Raw genomic sequence first — 18,491 nt, 5'->3', positions numbered from 1 at the left:
TACCTTCCAGATCAAGTGACCTCTAAATAAAATTTTTAAACCACGTACATGTCTGTGAAATGCCTTTGTATTTGTAAAGCACCTTTCACATTCACAATGTTATACAAAGTTCTTGGGATGATGGGAGGAGCATTCTAACCTTTCACTATAACAGGGATATGTAACTTCCTGCTCCAGAGCAGCATTAAGAACTGACATCTATATTACAAACCTGTGTGTGACTACTTATTTTCAGTGATCAAAGCTATTTTGATCACAATTAAATGGCTTGTGTAGATTTTTACAAATTTTTATTGACACACGTGAAAAAGTACCATTCAAATATCAATATTTTGTGAAAACTTTTTAATGCTGTTGAAATGTCTGTTAATTTCATTATTATTTACATTTAAGTACAGTAACAGTTGTGTTTGAGACTTTTGAGGTATTCCACTTTTGATTGCATTTTAAAAATGGGTCCTTTTATTGTGTAGTTTGCCGACTATAGTAGTAGCAAGAAAATGACCAGAAACTTCACAAGCCACATACAGCTGGAAATCAGGGAAAATCCACAGAGAATCTAACCCAATATCACCTCAGTTAATATTGATTTGAAGTTGTATTCATGAGGGGGCAATTGGTTTGTCCCTGTCTGAAAATAAAGTTTACACTGACAAACTTCAAGTGCCTGGATGTAACTTTTGGAGCCAACAATTTTTCCTTTTTATTATATTGTGGTTACAGCAAAGGGACTTCTTTAAAAAAGACTTTAAGGCCGAACATTAAAGAAAGAGATTGATCACCAGCATTTTCCAATGGGATAGTAAATAGATTGTCAAGAACATCCTTTAATATTGTTATCAATTTTAAAACCAGAAAGAGTATAACAAAACATTTATGATGTTTTTTTTCTTTACTTTATTATTTGTTTTTATTCCCCTAACCCTTATTTTCTCGTTTGTTCAATGTATCACTTAATCCCTGTTTTATAAGCGTTAGCACTTACGGACTGCTGCTCCCTCCTAACTTGTAAAGTATTTATTGGATTTCTGTATTATTGTGACTATAAATTCTGGCTTTGTATCTTTGGCACAGTTTATACCCATTTTATAAAATCCTTACACCTTGGGACTGAACCAGGAAACAACACCATCATGGTAATGTCACTAAACTCATAATCCCAAGGCCCAATTCTCTGGGGACATGGGTTAAAATCACAACTGATAGAATTTAAATTCAATTGATTAATAAATCTGGAAGTGAGAGCTGTTCTTGGTTTCATAGACACATTTAGCATCACAACTGATGTTATTACTAGACAGGGCAGAACCCAGACTGGAATTTGGCTTACAGGATTGCAGTTTAGTTTGCTTTATTTTAGTTTTAATGAGGTGGTCACTCACTGAAATATAAGCACACAATGTTTAAGATTTGACCTTAATAATAAAACAGAAGTTTGTTTCACAAAAGAAATGAAACCCAAATAGAATACCTGTAGATCCCAACCAGCCTCACATACATTTAGAAATGGAAACACATTGTAAAGTATATTCTCATTAATTCTCAAAACACTCTTTTATAGATTCAATACCACCACTTTTACAGTACTCACAGCAGGGAAGAATCCCTATTGCTAACTCTTTGAAAGGTTTAATTGTGACTTCGACTCCCAGTCTAGAAAACTTGATAGCATTCGCCTGGAGCTTTCAAATATCTGAATTTAAATGTACTCCGCTTCAAATAAGCTCTTCAGGATTCTATCCAAATACTTCTGATCTGGGATATAACTAAACTCCTTCCTGCATGTAGGTTTGCACGCTGAGCTGGAAGGTTCATCTCCGGACGTTTCATCACCCTACTAGGTAACATCTTCAGTGGGCTTCAGGCGAAGCACTGTTGGTAATTCCTGCTTTCTATTTATATGTTTCTTTGGGTTGGTGATGCCATTTTCTGTGGTGACATCATTTCCTGTAGTGACATCATTTCCTATTGTGATGTCATTTCCTGTTCTTTTCTCAGGGGGTGGTAGATGGGGTCTAACTCAATGTGTTTGTTGATAGAGTTCTGGTTGGAATGCCATGCTTCTAGGAATTCTCATGCGTGTCTCAATTTGGCTTGGCCTAGGATGGATGTGTTGTCCGAGTCAACCTGAGGTACAAATCTTCTCAGAACTCGCTAAAACTCCTTCCTCTAAGATAGTCTAGTTTCTTTCTTTTCCCTTTCTTAGGACCACTGCTTTAAACATCCATTTTCATTCAAGAATTTCTACAGAACTGCCCAAATCTGAAACAACAAAGAAAACTTACATTTTCAAGAAAGTGCAGAATTTTCTAATATGAATTGTGATGAACAATTATTTCCTTGCCTGTTTGTAAACACTCCCAAATGTACAGAAAAACTATAGTAATATTTTACTTTAGTTCTGAATGCTACCACATTGTCAAGTTGTGTTAAAAGAAAGAAGTATAGGAGTTGGGAGGTCATGTTGCACCCATACAGGACATTGGTTAGGCCACTCTTGGAATATTGTGTGCAATTCTGGTCTCCCTCCTGTTGGAAGGATGTTGTGAAACTTGAAAGGTTTCAGAAAAGATTTACAAGGATTTTACCAGCATTGGAGGGTTTCAGCTGTAGGGAGAGGCTGAATAGGCTGGGCTGTTATCTCTGGAGCGTGGAGGCTGAGGAGTGACCTTTTGGGGTTTATAAAATCATGACGGGCATGGATAGGATAAATAGACAAGGTCTTTTCCCTGGGATGGGGGAGTCCAAGAGTAGACAGCATAGGTTTTGGGTGAGAGGGGAAAAATGCAAAAGGGACCTAAGGAGTAACTTGTCCACACAGAGGTTGGTGCGCTTATGGAATGAGCCATCAGAGGAAGTTGTGGGGGCTAGTACAATTATAACATTTAAAATGCATCTGGATGGGTATATGAATCGGAAGGATTTAGACATATATGGGCCAAGTGCTGGCAAATGGGATTAGATTATTTTAGGATAACTGGTCGGCATGGACGAGTTAGACCGAAGGGTCTGCTTCCATGCTGTACATCTCTAAAACTCAATGACTCTAAACCATCATGACTACAAAAATTCTAGTCAATCATTAAACCCTTCAGACAAACAGGAAAAAGAGCATTATGTCACTAATTCAAACCTTAAACTTAATGTAAAGCCGACAAACTGTAGATGCTGGAAATCAGAAACAAAAACAGAAATTGTAGGACAAGCACAGCAGGTCTGGCAGCATCTTAAAGCAGGAAACATAAACAACCCATTGCCAGTTATTATGGTCCTCATTACCAGTGATTCATTCTCCCAAACTGACCTTTATCCATTCCTTTGTCTGCTCAATTGTTTTTCTCTCTCTCTGACCTCCATCTCCAACTATCATTTACTCCTTCACCGTCCCTTTACCCTTTCTTCAGCAAATATACCAATGTTTTCTGAGCTAGAATCAGTTCTGAAGAAGGGTCACTAGATCCAAAACATTAACTGTTTTCTCGCCATAGATGCTGTTTCTCCAGAGTTTTTCCAGCAATTTCTGGTTTTGTTTCCGGAATGAGCTGCTGGAGGAAGTAGTGGAGGCTGGTACAATTACAATATTGAAAAGGCATCTGGATGGGTATATGAATAGGAGGGATACAGAGGAAATGGGCCAAATGCTGGTAAATGGAACTAGATTATTTTAGGATATCCGGTGGGCATGCATGAGTTGGGCAAAAAGGTCTGTTTCCGTGCTGTACACCTCTATGACTGATGAATCATGTAACTTACATCACAACACCAGTATTTCTCATTGAATATTCTGAAAAAAAAAACATCTGGTTCACTCACATCCTTTAAGGAAGGGAATCTACCATCCTTATCTGGTATGCACTGCATGTGACTCCAGGCCCCTGCAGTGTGATGACTCTTAACTGCGCTCTGTAATGGCCTAGCAAACCATTCAGTTGAAGGGCAATTTGCAGTTTGAACAACAAACGTAGACCTTGTCAACAAAGCTCACGTCCCAAGAAAATAATAATGAGAAGACCTCATATTAATGTGTTGTCAGATGCGACATTGATTACAGTTCATCAAAGTTGACACTGTCATGTATTCAAAAGCCCACATATAAAGTGCCTTCAAGTGTGTAAGGCTGGTTTTTCAACCCAATTTAAATTCCTTCAATGTCATTTCTTTTCTGTGAGCTAAGATGTATATATTTATATAAGGAAGCAAATGGCTGCACTAACACAAAATACGAAAAAAATGAAGATGTTAACTAATGTATGACCAGGAAAAGTAAATTCCCAAGTTATTTGTCTTAGTAAAAAAGAAACATGCTTGAAAAGCTCACAGTTCAATTGCAATAAAAAAGAGACAGCCATGAGCTACTGAGTATCAAAATCAATTTATGACATTTGATTAAATCCCATGAAAGGTTTTTGCATTAGTATCTTGTAAATAACAAGAACAAAAATGTATTAGGACAAGAATGAGCAAATAACTGGGAGTACATGAAGTGTCATTTCTGAAAAACAACAATTTGGAATTAGTAAAATGGATCATAATGTTAGCCTTTGCTCATTTATTTTAAAGGTTAAAAAGTAATTTCAGATGTTGGTTTGAGATTTTCTGTCTATATTTCAATATTGAATCATACAGTCATTCAGCATGGAAACAGAGCCTTCGACCCAACTCGTCCATGCTGACCAGTTTTCTGAAACTGAACTAGTCCCATTTGTTTTCATTTGGCTCATATCCCTCTAAATCTTTCCTATTCATGTACCTGTCAAAATATTGTAATTGAACCCATCTCAACCACTTCTTCTGGCAGCTCCATCCATACACATATCACACTCTGTGTGAAAATGTTGCCACTCAGGTACCTTTTAAATCTTTCGCATCTCAACTTAAACCTCTGCTATCTCATTTTGGACTTCCCTATCCTGGGAAAAAGACCTTGACTATTGATATCATCTATGCCTGTCATGATTTTACGAACCTCACCCCTCAGCCTACTATGGTCCAGGGAAAAGAGTTTCAGTCTATCAAGCCTCTCCCCATAACTCAAATCCTTCAGTTTTGGTAACAATCTTGTAAATCTTTTTTGCACCCTTTTCAGTTGAATACCATCCTTCCTATTGCAGGCTGACCAGAATTGTACACAGTACTTCAAATGTCTTACTGATATCTTGTATAGCCATAACATGACATCCCAATTCCTGCACTTGATATTCTGACTAAGCATGCCAAACACCTTCTTCACCACACTGTCTACCAGTGACACTATTTTCAAGGAACTATGTATCTGCACCTCTAGGTTTCCCTGTTCAACACTACCCAAGGCCCGAACATTGACGGCATAAGTACTTCTCTGGTTTGCCTTACCAAAATGCAACATCTTGCATTTATCCAAATTAAAGTCCATCTGTCATTATATTTGCCTATTTTGTTTTTAGCAATGTGAAAAGTGAAGCTGCTCTCCCTATCTCTAAACTCCTCCAGTCCTATCACCCCCAAAATTTCTATACTCCTACAATCCTGCTTCTCTTTTGCACTATTGATTCTGACCATTGTCTTCAGCTGCCTAACCCAGTGTTTCCCAAACTTTTTTTCACTGTGACCCAATTTTGAGGCTTGAAAATTGTTGTGACCCCCGGCCTCAGTGAGAATTGAGAGTATGGAGTCCTATATGAGACAGAGTAATATCACAAAGCTAGTCCTTTTTTTTTCTAAAAGCTATTCCTCGGCTCAAGGATACTTTGTGCTTCATTTTTTCAGAGGGGTAATAAACCAGGCCGGGCTCCGAATAGTCTGGTTTGGTACAGAGATAAAAAGGATTTTGAGAGGCCTTTTGTTTCCATGTAAACAGATGACACGTCAGGTCAAAGTGGTCATGTTTTAGAAGGGACCTCATAGAGTCATAGAGATGTACAGCATGGAAACAAACCCTTCGGTCCAACTCATCCATGCCGACCAGATATCCCAACCCAATCTAGTCCCACCTGCCAGCACCCGGCCCATATCTCTCCAAACCCTTCCTATTCATATACCCACTGAAATGTCTCTTGAATGTTGCAATTGTACCAGCCTCCACCACTTCCTCTGGCAGATCATTCCATACATGTACCACCCTCTGTGTGAAAAAGTTGCACTGTTTGATAATTTTCCCAGATGCACTTCGATGTCCAGCGATACACGAACTGTATTATGAAAGGGGATTGGTCAGCTGAGCAGTTTTAGTTCAGTTTGGGAGTTCAATAGTGAGCTGCGTGGAAACACTCTCTCTCTCTTTCTGGCCTTCAACTTCAACCTGTCAGCATGTGTTCCATTTATACTGGTTTTTAAAAGGAGTTTGTTTATTGGGACTGTTGTGTATACTCAGAACAGCATATTTAAGTCTAATTTGGATGAACTGAGTTCTGTAGAGGTTCTTTATTCTGTTCTTTGTGTTTCATTGTGTAATTCTGTGAATAAATTTTTAATCTGTTTTAAAATCTGGTGATTAACCTAGTGAACTTACTCCGGGTAATTTTCATTGTACACTTACTGAAACAAATTGCAAAGTTATGATGTGGGCTGCCTGCTTAAGAATGTTTTGAGTGGTCGGCCTAGTCCATAACAGATTGGGGTCTCTTTGCGGGACTTTAAACAGCAAGTGTTAGGTACTAATGCCTTTATTTTGAGTGTTGGTTTGGTTGGGTAGACAAAGCTGAGGATAGTAATGGCTCTTTCAGTCGCCAAAAGCTTTCTGGAGGTGAATGCAGTGACTTTGGAAGGTTTGCAAAAGGTGAATAAGACCAAGCTGCAGGAATTAGCAGAGAAGCTGGAATTGGGACTACCTGCTTCTGTGAGGAAAGGAGAGATAATTACAACAGTAACTCAGCATTTAAACTTGCTGGAGGAACCATCAGAATCTATAAAGATGGCAAGAATTCAATTGCAAATGAAGCAGCTTGAGTTGGAGGTGAGAGATAAGGAAAGGGCAGCAAAAATGAAACAGTTTGAGTTACGGTTAAAAGCAGAAGAGAGGGAAAAAGAGAGAAGTTTTAAATTTCAAAAACTGACACTTAACAAGGAAAGTCAGCTTAGAAGGCTGGAGATAAAGGCTGAAGGTAACCTTAGCGAGGAAGTAGTGTGAACTCATGTGGAAGAGCAGAGAGTTAAAATGGCAAGATTAGCAGCTGAACAGATTGACAATTATGACCGGTCCATAAAACTCGGTTTGGCTTCCAGAATCAATTTCAGTCCATTTGGGATAAAAATTGGGGCAAAAGGAAATCCTCATGTGGAGAGGGAAAGGTAGATCTTAGTGAAGATTAAAAGGATAAGTTACCACAGAGTAAAAAAGAAACTCTTGAGGAGGACAAAAAAGTTAAAAAGCTCTGGTGTTTTCATTGTTGATGAAGGAGAAATTAATAAGTCAGAATTCAGAGACCACTCATTTGGACTACGTGTCAAATTTTATAGAATGACTAAATAGAGCTGGGGAGCTGGTGAGACAGTATATAAAAGTATTGTAGTTTACAATGAAACAGGAAGCGGATAAGAAATCACAAGTTTGCAATTTTGCAATTGGGGATAAAGTATTAGTGTTACTTACAGTAACAGGTGAACCTTTAAAAGCCAGGTTTAGGGGACCTTATCAAATTGAGAAGAAATTGAGTAGGGTGAACTACTTGATAAGGACTCCAGACAGGAGTTATGTGAATATACTCAAAAGGTATTTTGATAGAGAAGGAAAGCAAGAGGAGAAGGTCTTAATGATTAAAGTACAGAAGGAAGAACCAAGTTCAGAGGATTCTGAATTGGGCATTCGTCAAATCAAATTGAACAATGAGGAAGTTGTCAAAAATTGGGATAAATTATCGAGTTACCTTCCACAAGAAAATCAAAATGACCTGAAATAGTTATTACTATCACAGGGAGAGATATGCGGAAGTAAACTAGGAAGTACTAACCTAATTGTGCATGATATAGGTATAGGAGATGCTGTTCCAATTAAGCAACATCCTTATAGGCATAACCCTCTAAAGTTGGCACAAGTTCAGAAAGAAATAGAGCGCATGCTCCAAGATGGCATAATCAAAGTGAGTTACAGTGACTAGAGCTCACCCATAGTCATGGTGCCAAAGCCAGATGGTACCCAACGGTTATGTGTGGACTATCGCAGAGTCAACGCCTTTACAAAGACTGATGTATATTCCACTCCATGGTTGGAGGTCTGTATGGAAAAAGTGGGCCAAACAACATACATTACTAACTTGGACTTGCTCAGAGGCTACTGGTAAGTATCTCTATCAGAGAGAGCAAAGGCAATTTCGGCTTCTGTAGCGCCAAATGGACTAAGTTCAAAGTCATGCCATTTGGTATGAAAAACCCTCCAGCCACATTTCAGAGACTGACTAATAAGGTCATTGCCGGATTACCCAACTGTGTGGTGTAAATTGATGACCTGGTGATTTTTAGTCACTCATGGAAGGAACATTTATAGCATTTATTGGACTTGATCGATTGACTTCAAAAGACAGGCTTGGTGGTAAACCTAGCTAAAAGTGATTTTGCCAAAGCCTAATTCACCTTCCTGGGCCATGTTATTGGACATGGACAAATGGCCCCACAGGATGCAAAAACGAAAGTAATTGGGGCATTTCCCACACTGTCGACAAAATAGCGGGTACTGCGATTCCTGGGATTGAGTGCATTTTTACCAAATGTTTGTGCTGAACTTTAGCAGTGTGGCTGCTCTACTCACTGAATTGTTAAAAAAGGCAAGAAGTTTCAGTGGACAGCAGACTGTGAAAAGGCATTTGACAGCCTAAAAACTGTGGTAACCAGTGCCCCAGTATTAGCCACACCGGATTACACGAGGCCTTGCAAGTTGGCTATCAATACCAGTGAGTGGGTGTTGGTGCGGTGCCCCTGCAGGAGGATGACAAGGGAATAGAAAGACCCACTGGATATTTTTCCAGGAAGTTGAACGTTCATCAACAGAAATATTCAACATTGGAGAAAGAGACTTTAAGCTTGGCATTGGCCTTACAACATTTCAGTGTTTATATTATCAGCAGTGCAACTGAAACAATCATCGACACTGATCATAACCCATTGACATTTGTGGAAAAATTTAAGGACAAAAATGCCAGACTGTTTAGATGGAGCTTGTTGTTGCAGCCATTCAATTTGACAATTGTGCATGTGGCAGGTCACGAAAACGTGATTGCTGATGTGTTATCAAGACCCAAATGAGATACGGATGTGTTCGGTGGTGGGTGTACCACAGCCTGAATTTGCCTGTGGTTGTGCATGTTTGCATGTTTATACTTACTATAGTGTATATGTGTGTTTAGACTACTAACTGGCCTTTTGAAGGGTTAAAAATGATGCCATCCTTTGGTATTGATGGCTAATTTTTTTTAAGGGGGCAAGTGTCACAAAGCTAGTCCCAATCTTTTCTAAAAGCTGTTCTTTAGCTCTAGGATACTCTGCCTTGATTTTTTTTTTCAGAGAGGTAATAAACCAGGCCGGGCTCCGATCAGTCTGGTTTGGTACAGAGATTAAAAGGATTTTGAGAGGCCTTTTGTTTATATGTAAACTGATGAGACTTCAGGCCAAAGTGGTTATGTTTTAGAAATGACCTGTATAATGAAAGGTAATTGGTCAGCTCTTTAGCTGAGCAGTTTTAGTTCAGTACTGAACAGCTTGGAAGTTCAACAGTGAGCTGTGTGGAAACTCTTTCTCTCTCTTTCTGCCCTTCAACTTCAACCTGTAACTATGTGTTCCATTTATACTGATCTTTTAAAGGAAGTTTGCTTATTGGGACTGTTGTGTATATTTGGAACAGGGAGAAATTGAGTTCTGCAGCAGGTCAGGCAGAATCCGAGGAGCAGGAGAATCAAAGTTTCAGGCCGGAGCCCTTCATTAGGAATGAGGCTTGGAGCCTCGGAGGTGGAGAGATAAGTGGGAGGGCGGGTGGGCCTGGGGCGAAGGTAGCTAAGAGTGCAATAGGTGGATGGAGGTAGGGGTAAAGGTGACAGGTCGGAGAGGAGGGTAGAGCGGATAAGTGGGAAGGAAGATTAACAGGTGGGACAGGTCATGAGGACAGTGCTGAGCTGGAAGGTTGGGATTGGGGTAAGGGGAAATGAAGAAACTGGTGAAGTCCACATTGAAGCAATGGGGTTGAAGCGTCCCGAGGCGGAAGATAAGGCATTTTTCCTCCAGACATTGGTTGGTGAAGGAGTGGTGATAGAGGAGGCCCAGGACCTGCATGTTCTCGGCAGAGTGGGAAGGGGAGTAGACGTTTTCGGCCACGGGGCGGTGGGATTAATAGGTGCGGGTGTCCCGGAGATGTTCTCCAACGCACTCTGCGAGAAGGTGTCCAGTCACCCCAAAGTAGAGGAGACCGTATCAGGAGCAACAGATACATTAAATGACATATGTGGAGGTGTAGGCGAAGCTTTGATGGATGTGGAAGGCTCCTTTGGGGCCTTGGATGGAGGTGAGGGGGGGAGGTGTGGACGCTGGTTTTGCAATTCCTGCGGTGGCAGGGGAAGGTGCAAGGAGAGGAGGGTGGCTTGTTAGGGGGCGTGGACCTGACCAGGTAGTCGCAGAGGGAACGGTCTTTGTGGAAAGCAGATAGGGGTGGGGAGGGAAATATATCCCTGGTGGTGGAGTCTGTTGTAGCTGGCAGAAATGTCAGCGGATGATGTGATTTATGCGGAGGTTGGTGGGGTGGAAGATGATTATGTTTGGAACAGCATGCTTAAGTCTAGTTTGCTTGAACTGAGTTCTGTAGGAGTTCTGTATTCTGTTCTTTGTGTTTCATTGTGTAATTTTGTGAATAAATCTTTGTCTGTTTTAAAATCTAGTAGTCAACCTAGCTAACTTACTCCGGGTAATTTTCATTGTATGCTTACCGAAACAAATTGCAAAATTACGGTCTGGGCTGCCTACTTAAGAAGGTTTTGAGTGGTCTGGCCTAGTCCATAACAGAGAGAGAGAAAGAGAGCACATCTGTTAATGACATAGAGCTCCATGGCAGCCATTGTTGGCCTCCTGACACCACTTTGGGAGTCTTGGCATGTGGGATCCCTTTCCTAAATCTCTTCGCCATGCTCTCTTGCTTTAACAGACTCTTTAAACCCATCATTTTGCCTAAGAATTTGAACACACAACATCTCCCTATTTAGCTCATTGGCAAATGTTGTTTGATGTTGGTTTGGTGATTAAGATAATTTTATTTGTTAAAGGGGCCAAATCAATGCAATTTCTTGTTGTGTGTCAGTATAGAAGTTTAAGATTCACATCTATCTACTGCAAGTATAGAATAGGTACAAAAACTTAATGATGTAGATTTTGCAATTGTAACAATAGTGGACAGAGTCTGCAATCATCATCAGTATAATCAGGAGACAGCAATTTACTGTTGGATTCCCACAATTGGTGGATAGATCAGTGAAGCCACCAGAAAAATGGTCGTGCCAGGGAGGTACCAGCCAAACGTGTAACCAAACAGGTGCAGGGTCTTATATGGATAGTGACAATGGTTACAGTCCAACCTCAGGCCCTAACCACTCACCTCATCTCCCCCATCCTTCACAGCTCAACTACAAGCCCTAACCACTCACCACACCTTGTCCATCCATCAATGCTCAATGCCAGGCCCCAATCATTTCCACACCATTGCCAACCATCACAGCTCAACATGAGAACTGAACTCTTCATCACACCTTCACATCCACCACAGGCCAAGACCCAACCACTCATCACACCTCCGCCTTCCATCACGGCTCAACACCCGGCCCCAACTACTCTCTACACTTCCCCATCCATCACAGTTCAACCTCTGCTCCCAACCACTCACCACACCTCCTCCATCTATCACAGCTCAACACATAGTCCCAACCATTCACTCCTCACCACTCTGTTGATAAGGTCTAATTCCAAACCACATTCATCCCACAGTAGAATCCTCTCAAGACAAGGGCATACAACCTCTCACTTGACAGCAAATCCTCAATCTCTGGTGGAACCGTCCATGCCACCAAATAACACTTGCTGTGGTTAAGACCCATTCCTAACAATGGAGCCACACCCCATCGTGACTGGCATAGCAACATGATTCTGACAAATACAATGGCAGCACAGTGGCTCAGTGTTTAGCACTGCTGCCTCACAGCACAGAGACCTGGGTTCAATTCCACCCTTGGGTAACTATCTGTTTTGAGTTTGCACATTGTGTGGAGTTTCTCCCTGTGTCACAGAGTCATAGAGATGTACAGCATGGAAACAGACCCTTCGGTCCAACCTGTCCACACCGACCAGATATCCTAACCCAATCTAGTCCCACCTGCCAGCACCCGGCCCATATCCCTCCAAACCCTTCCTATTCATATACCCATCCAAATGCCTCTTAAATGTTGCAATTGTACCATCCTCCACCACATCCTCTGGTAGCTCATTCCATACACGTACCACCCTCTGCATGAAAGCGTTGCCCCTTAGGTCTCTTTTATATCTTTCCCCTCTCACCCTAAACCTATGCCCTCTAGTTCTGGACTCCTCGATCCCAGGGAAAAGACTTTGTCTATTTATCCTATCCATGCCCCTCATAATTTTGTAAACCTCTACAAGGTCACCCCTCAGCCTCCGACACTCCAGGGAAAACAGCCCCAGCCAGTTCAGCCTCTCCCTATAGCTCAAATCCTCCAGCCCTGGCAACATCCTTGTAAATCTTTTCTGAACCCTTTCAAGTTTCACAACATCTTTCCAATAGGAAGGAGACCAGAATTGCACGCAATATTCCAACAGTGGCCTAACCAATGTCCTGTACAGCTGCAACATGACCTCTCAACTCCTGTACTCATACTCTGACCAATAAAGGAAAGCATATCAAACGCCTTCTTCACTATCCTATCTACCTGTGACTCCACTTTCAAGGAGCTATGAACCTGCACTCCAAGGTCTCTTTGTTCAGCAACACTCCCTAGGACCTTATCATTAAGTGTCTACGTCCTGCTAAGATTTGCTTTCCCAAAATACAGCATTTATCTGAATTAAACTCCATCTGCCACTTCTCAGCCCATTGGCCCATCTGGTCCAGATCCTGTTGTAATCTGAGGTAACGCTCTTCGCTGTCCACTACACCTCCAATTTTGGTGTCATCTGCAAACTTACTAACTGTATCTCTTATGCTCACATCCAACTCATTTATGTAAATGACAAAAAGTAGAGGACCCAGCACCGATCTTGTGGCACTCCACTGGTCACAGGCCTCCAGTCTGAAAAAAAACCCTCCACCACCACCCTCTGTCTTCTACCTTTGAGCCAGTTCTATATCCAAATGGCTAGTTTTCCCTTTATTCCATGAGATCTAACCTTGCTAATCAGTCTCCCATGGGGAACCTTGTCAAATGCCTTACTGAAGTCCATATAGAACACATCTACTGCTCTGCCCTCATCAATCTTCTTTGTTACTTCTTCAAAAAGCTCAATCAAGTTTGTGAGACATGATTTCCCACGCACACAGCCATGCTGACTATCCCTAATCAGTCCTTGCCTTTCCAAATACATGTACATCCTGTCCTTCAGGATTCCCTCCAACACTGCCCACCACCGAGGTCAGGCTCACCGGTCTATAGTTCCCTGGCTTGTCTTTACCGCCCTTAAACAGTACCACCACGTTTGCCAACCTCTAGTCTTCCAGCACCTCACCTGTGACTATCCATGATACGAATATCTCAGTAAGAGTTCAAAGTTTGTAGGAAGATTTGTAGCTCGGGTGCTCGTTGTTGTGGTTCTGTTCGCCGAGCTGGAAGTTTTTGTTGCAAACGTTTCGTCCCCTGGCTAGGCGACACCATTAGTGCTTGGGAGCCTCCTGCGAAGCGCTTCTTTGATGTTTCCTCCGGTGTTTATAGTGGTCTGTCCCTGCCGCTTCCGGTTGTCAGTTTCCAACCACTACAGCGGACAGCTGAAACTGACAACCGGAAGCGGCACTGATGATGTCGCCTAGCCAGGGGACGAAACGTTTGCAACAAAAACTTCCAGCTTGGCGAACAGAACCACAACATTTCAGTAAGAAGCCCAGCAATCATTTCTCTAGCTTCCCACAAAGTTCTCAGGTACACCTGATCAGGTCCTGGGGATTTATCCACCTTTAACCATTTCAAAACATCCAGCACTTCCTCCTCTGTAATCTGGACATTTTGCAAGATGTCACCATCTATTTCCCTACAGTCTATACCTTCCATATCCTTTTCCACAGTAAATATTGATGCAATGGGTCAATGTGGATTCCCTTTGGGTGCTCTGGTTTCCTCCCACAGTCGAAAAATGTGCGCATTAGGTGGATTGGCCATGCTAAATTGCCCTATAGGTGGATTAGCCAATGGAATTGCAGGGTTACAGGGATAGGTATGTGTGGGGTGCTCTTTGGAGACTCAGTGTGGACCTGATGGGCCAAGTGGCCTGTTTCCACACTGTTAGGATTCTATGATTCTTTGTACCACAACGACCAAACCCAAATGCCAGACACCAGTTCCTGCCCAAGTCAGGAGTTAAAATGTTAAATCCGTTTCTCTGTCCACAGATGCTGCCAAAGTTTCTCCAGCAAAACTAGAAGGCATAAATTTAAAGTGAGAGGAGAAATACTAAAAATGCACATGGATATAAAAGGTTTAGAGGATATAGGCAAACTAATTTGGTTTAAAATCACACAGCACCAGGTTATCGTCCAACAGATTTATATGGAAGTACAAACATACGGAGCACTCCTCCTTCATCAGGTAGCAGCACTCCGAAAGGTTGTACATCCAAATAAACCTGTTGGACTATAACCTGATGTTGGGCGATCTTTAAGTTGGTCCACCCCAGTCCAAATCCAGCACCTCCACATCATAATTCAGTTCAGAAATCCTGGATGGTATGGGCAGGTTGGGCAGAAAGGCCAGTTTCCGTGCTTTTTTTTTGTTTTGCTTCCCTATAATAAGGCCCCGCCCTAATTGTCCAAGCTCTCCAACCAGAAACGAAGCCTCTTCCCCAGTCCCAAAGGCCTTCCCTTCCAATGCCATCACTGAACCACAACCCCCTCCACAGCACATTGCTATACAGATCCCAGACCACAAGCCACACCCCTGTCCACGAGCCCCACCTTTGTCGTCGAGAACCCCCCATTCCACAAGCCCCGCCCCTGTCCACAAGCCACACCCCTGTCCACAAGCCACACCCCTGTCCACGAGCCCCACCTTCGTCGACAAGAACTCCGCCATTCCATAAGCCCCGCCCCTGACCACAAGCCACACCCCTGTCCACGGACACTCCCAGTCGTCAAGACCTATCCCAGTCTTAAGCCCCACCCACTCCAGAAGCCTCAACTCAGCGAACAAGACACTCCCCAATCCACAAGCCTCACTCCAGTCCAGAAAGCTTTCCCCAATCCACAAGACCCGACCCGGACCACAAGCCCCACCTCTGTCCCCAAGCTCCTCCCCAGTTCAAAAGCCCTTCCCCAGTCCACATTCACAAACCGTCAAAAGACCCCACCAGTGAAAAGCCCCGCCCCAGTCCACATGCCCCACCCTATACAACAAGCCCCTCCCCTGACTAGGTAACAAGCCACGCCCCCCGCGTACAAACGCTCCCCAAGGCAATGGCTCCGCCCCATCCCGTGACAAAACCCTGTCCAAAAGCCCCAACACCATCCGGGTCACCGCTTTCATACTGGGCACACCACCAGAGCAAAGGCCGCCCCCAAAACAGGCGAAACCACCCCCGGGAACCAGAGCCCGCCCCTCGCGCGAAGGGCTCTTCACCCCCCCTCCCCCCGCAATAAATGACAGACGGCCGGCACACTGGCCCCACCCCCTCGCACGGGAACCACGCCCCCTCAAACGGCCCCGCCTCCCCGGACAAGTGCCCGTCCCCAAGGAAACAAGGACCGCCCCCACGCACGCGGGGCCCATCCCCCACAACGGCCGCAGACCCTTCTGCACACAAGACCCGCCCACGCGCGCGCAAGCCCCGCCCCACGGTCACGAGCCCCACCCCCGGCCGTGATTCCGGATAATGGCGGCCGCGACGTGGGGCGGTTCGTTTCGCTTCTCGAATGTGAAACACGGTGTTACCGGCGGCAAGGAGCAGCAGCTGGCTCAGGGAGCGAGGAAACGGAGCGACTCCCGGCGGAGGCAGGCCGCCCTCAGCTTCCTGACGAACATCTCCCTGGACGGACGGCGGCCGCTGGAGGTCAGCAATGGGTACCGGCCGGAGGTGGAGCCGCTTCAGGACCAGGACCAGGACCAGGACCGGGACAGGCCCCCGGCGGCGGCGGCCAGCAGCAGGAGCGGGCCGCTCGGGCTCGGCTGTATTAGCTGTATCTCAGGGGTGCCGAGCGCCGCCGTCATCACCCAGACCTCCCGGCTCGGGCCTGCCGTCGGCACCGTCTACGTGGGGCCCGCCATCGCGTTGCCAAGGGAGCCGGCCGCCGGGCCGGGAGCAGACACTCAGGGAGAAGGAGCCGGAGCCGCCCCCGGCGCCGCTGTCTGCGCCCAGCAAGGCGTTTCCGGCCCGGGAACACCTCTCCCCAAGAGCGGCCTGGCGTCCGCACAAGCGCCCGCTCTCCTCGGACTCGACTTCCAGAAACAGAGGTGGGTGGCCCCGAGAAACCGGGCTTCCCGGGGCTACAGGAGAGAGAGAGAGAGGTGGCCGGGTTGGTACGGGAAAGATAGAAGGAGACGGGCAGGGGATGGGATCCCAGGGGATAAGGGGGTGGACGGTGAGGGGGATAAAAGATAGAGAGAGACTGGGAGGGGGGGGGAGAGAGAGAGGGAGCGGTGTACACGAGAGTGAGCAACTCTCGAGTACACGGGGGGGGGGCAGAAGCGGGTGGGCGAGGGGGACGGGGGACGAGTGAGCGGGGGGGGGGATGGCTGGGCGAGGGGGCGGAGGGGCGGGGGGAGGAGGGGTGAGAGGAGGCGGGGGGCGGGGGGAGGAGGGGGGGCAGGGGGAGGAGGGGGGACGCGGGACGAGGGGGAGCGGGGGACGAAACGGACGAGTGAGCGGAGGGGTGACGGACGAGTGAGCGGGGGGGGACGAGTGAGCGGGGGACACATGACTGAGCGGGGGGGGACGAGTGAGCGGGGGGAGGGGGGACGAGTGAGCGGGGGGAGGGGGGACGAGTGAGCGGGGGGAGGGGGGACGAGTGAGCGAGGGGACGATTGAGCGGGGTCAATCGTAAAACTATACAAGGCACTAGAAAGACCACAAATGCAATATTGTGAGCAAGGGTTTTGAATTCTTGCCGAGGCAAAAGTAAATTGGCATTTTGGCATTGATCCCTGATGTGAAGGGTCACTGACGTGGGAGAGGGGGAAACGGGGGTGGAGGGAGACGTGGGAATGAGGGGGTACGGAGGTGGGCGCGGGAGAGAGGGAAGACTGGGCTCAGTGGTTAGCATTTGCTGGCTCACAACATCAGGGTCCTGGCACCTAGTTTCAATTCTATCATCAGGCGACTGTCTGTGTACAGTTTGCACATTCTCCCTGTGCCTGTTTCCTCCCACAGTCCATAGATGTGCAGTCCAGGTGAAATGGCCTTGCTAAATTGCCCATAGTGTTAGGTCCATTCGTCAGAGGGGGGTGGGTTCTGTTCGGAGGGTCGATGTGGACTTGTTGGGCCGAGTGGCCTGTTTCCACACTTCAGCAAATCTTATCTAATCTAATCCGGTGGGCGGGGGAGAGAGGGGAGACGGGGGCGGAGGCAGGTGAGATGGCGCAGGAGAGGCGGGGGGAGGGGAGGAGATGGGTGGTGTGAGAACACAGGTGGCAGGAAGATGGTTTAGAGGTTACAATTTGTTTGAAGGACTGAGTGGTCTCTCATGTCCATTCCAAAGTAGGTGCAGTCTTTTTCTGTCCAGCTTCTGCCAAACATGAGTTCTTTGACAAAATGTAGAGCAAGTCAATCTCAAAGTTAATTGAGTCCTCCAGGGCTCAAATAAAAATTCTCTGAACACTAAAAGTAACTTTTCCTTCCTCCGATGCTGACAGACCTGTTTGTTTCACTCGATTAGCTTTATATTTTGATTACTATAGTTCGAGTAATTTTGATACTAGTTTAATGCCTGCAAAGAGAGCACATTTCTGTCTAAGGAAGTGTACAAAAAGGAGTAATAATTTAAAATTGCTGTAACATATGTAATTTCACAGTCAGGCAGCACGGTGGCTTTGTGACAGCACTGCTGCCTCAGCACCAGGGAGCTGGGTATGATTTCAGCATCAGGCAATTGTGTGGAGTTTGCATGTTCTCCCCGTGTCTGTATGGGTTTCCTCCCACAGTCCAAAGATGTGCATGTTAGGTGATTTGGGCATGCTAAATTGCCCATAGTGTTCAGGGATGTGTAGGTTAGGTGCATTACTCAGAGACATAAGTAAAGTAATAGGGTGCGGTAATGGGTCTGGTTAAGTAACTCTTTGGAGGGTCAGCGTGGACCTGTTGGGCCAAATGGCCTATAGGGATTCTATGATACATAATTTAAG

General features: G+C 45.1%; 1 protein-coding gene and 1 long non-coding RNA gene across 2 annotated transcripts in view; one reads left to right on the top strand and one right to left on the bottom strand.

Moving 5' to 3' along the window:
- Positions 1-349: 349 nt before the first annotated feature.
- Positions 350-16,207, bottom strand: LOC148147626 (uncharacterized). The gene is made up of 3 exons (XR_015759538.1): positions 16,086-16,207; positions 8,080-8,188; positions 350-2,262 (listed from the first exon to the last, which is right to left on the bottom strand). It is a non-coding gene; the product is annotated as an uncharacterized LOC148147626 (long non-coding RNA).
- Positions 16,019-18,491, top strand: part of cables2b (Cdk5 and Abl enzyme substrate 2b) — a 39,454-nt gene continuing 36,981 nt past the window's right edge. Inside the window, exon 1 of the mRNA XM_043710632.2 lies at positions 16,019-16,604. Coding sequence (XP_043566567.1) covers positions 16,027-16,604 — 578 coding nt within the window. The 5' untranslated portion in view covers positions 16,019-16,026. The remainder of the gene's footprint in view (positions 16,605-18,491) is intronic.

Source organism: Chiloscyllium plagiosum, unplaced genomic scaffold (genome assembly GCF_037043375.1).
Source record: "Chiloscyllium plagiosum isolate Xiang-an unplaced genomic scaffold, Cpla_swu_hap1 HiC_scaffold_15, whole genome shotgun sequence".
In the NCBI taxonomy this organism is placed as follows: domain Eukaryota; kingdom Metazoa; phylum Chordata; class Chondrichthyes; order Orectolobiformes; family Hemiscylliidae; genus Chiloscyllium; species Chiloscyllium plagiosum.
This window is presented reverse-complemented; position numbering and strand designations above follow the sequence as displayed.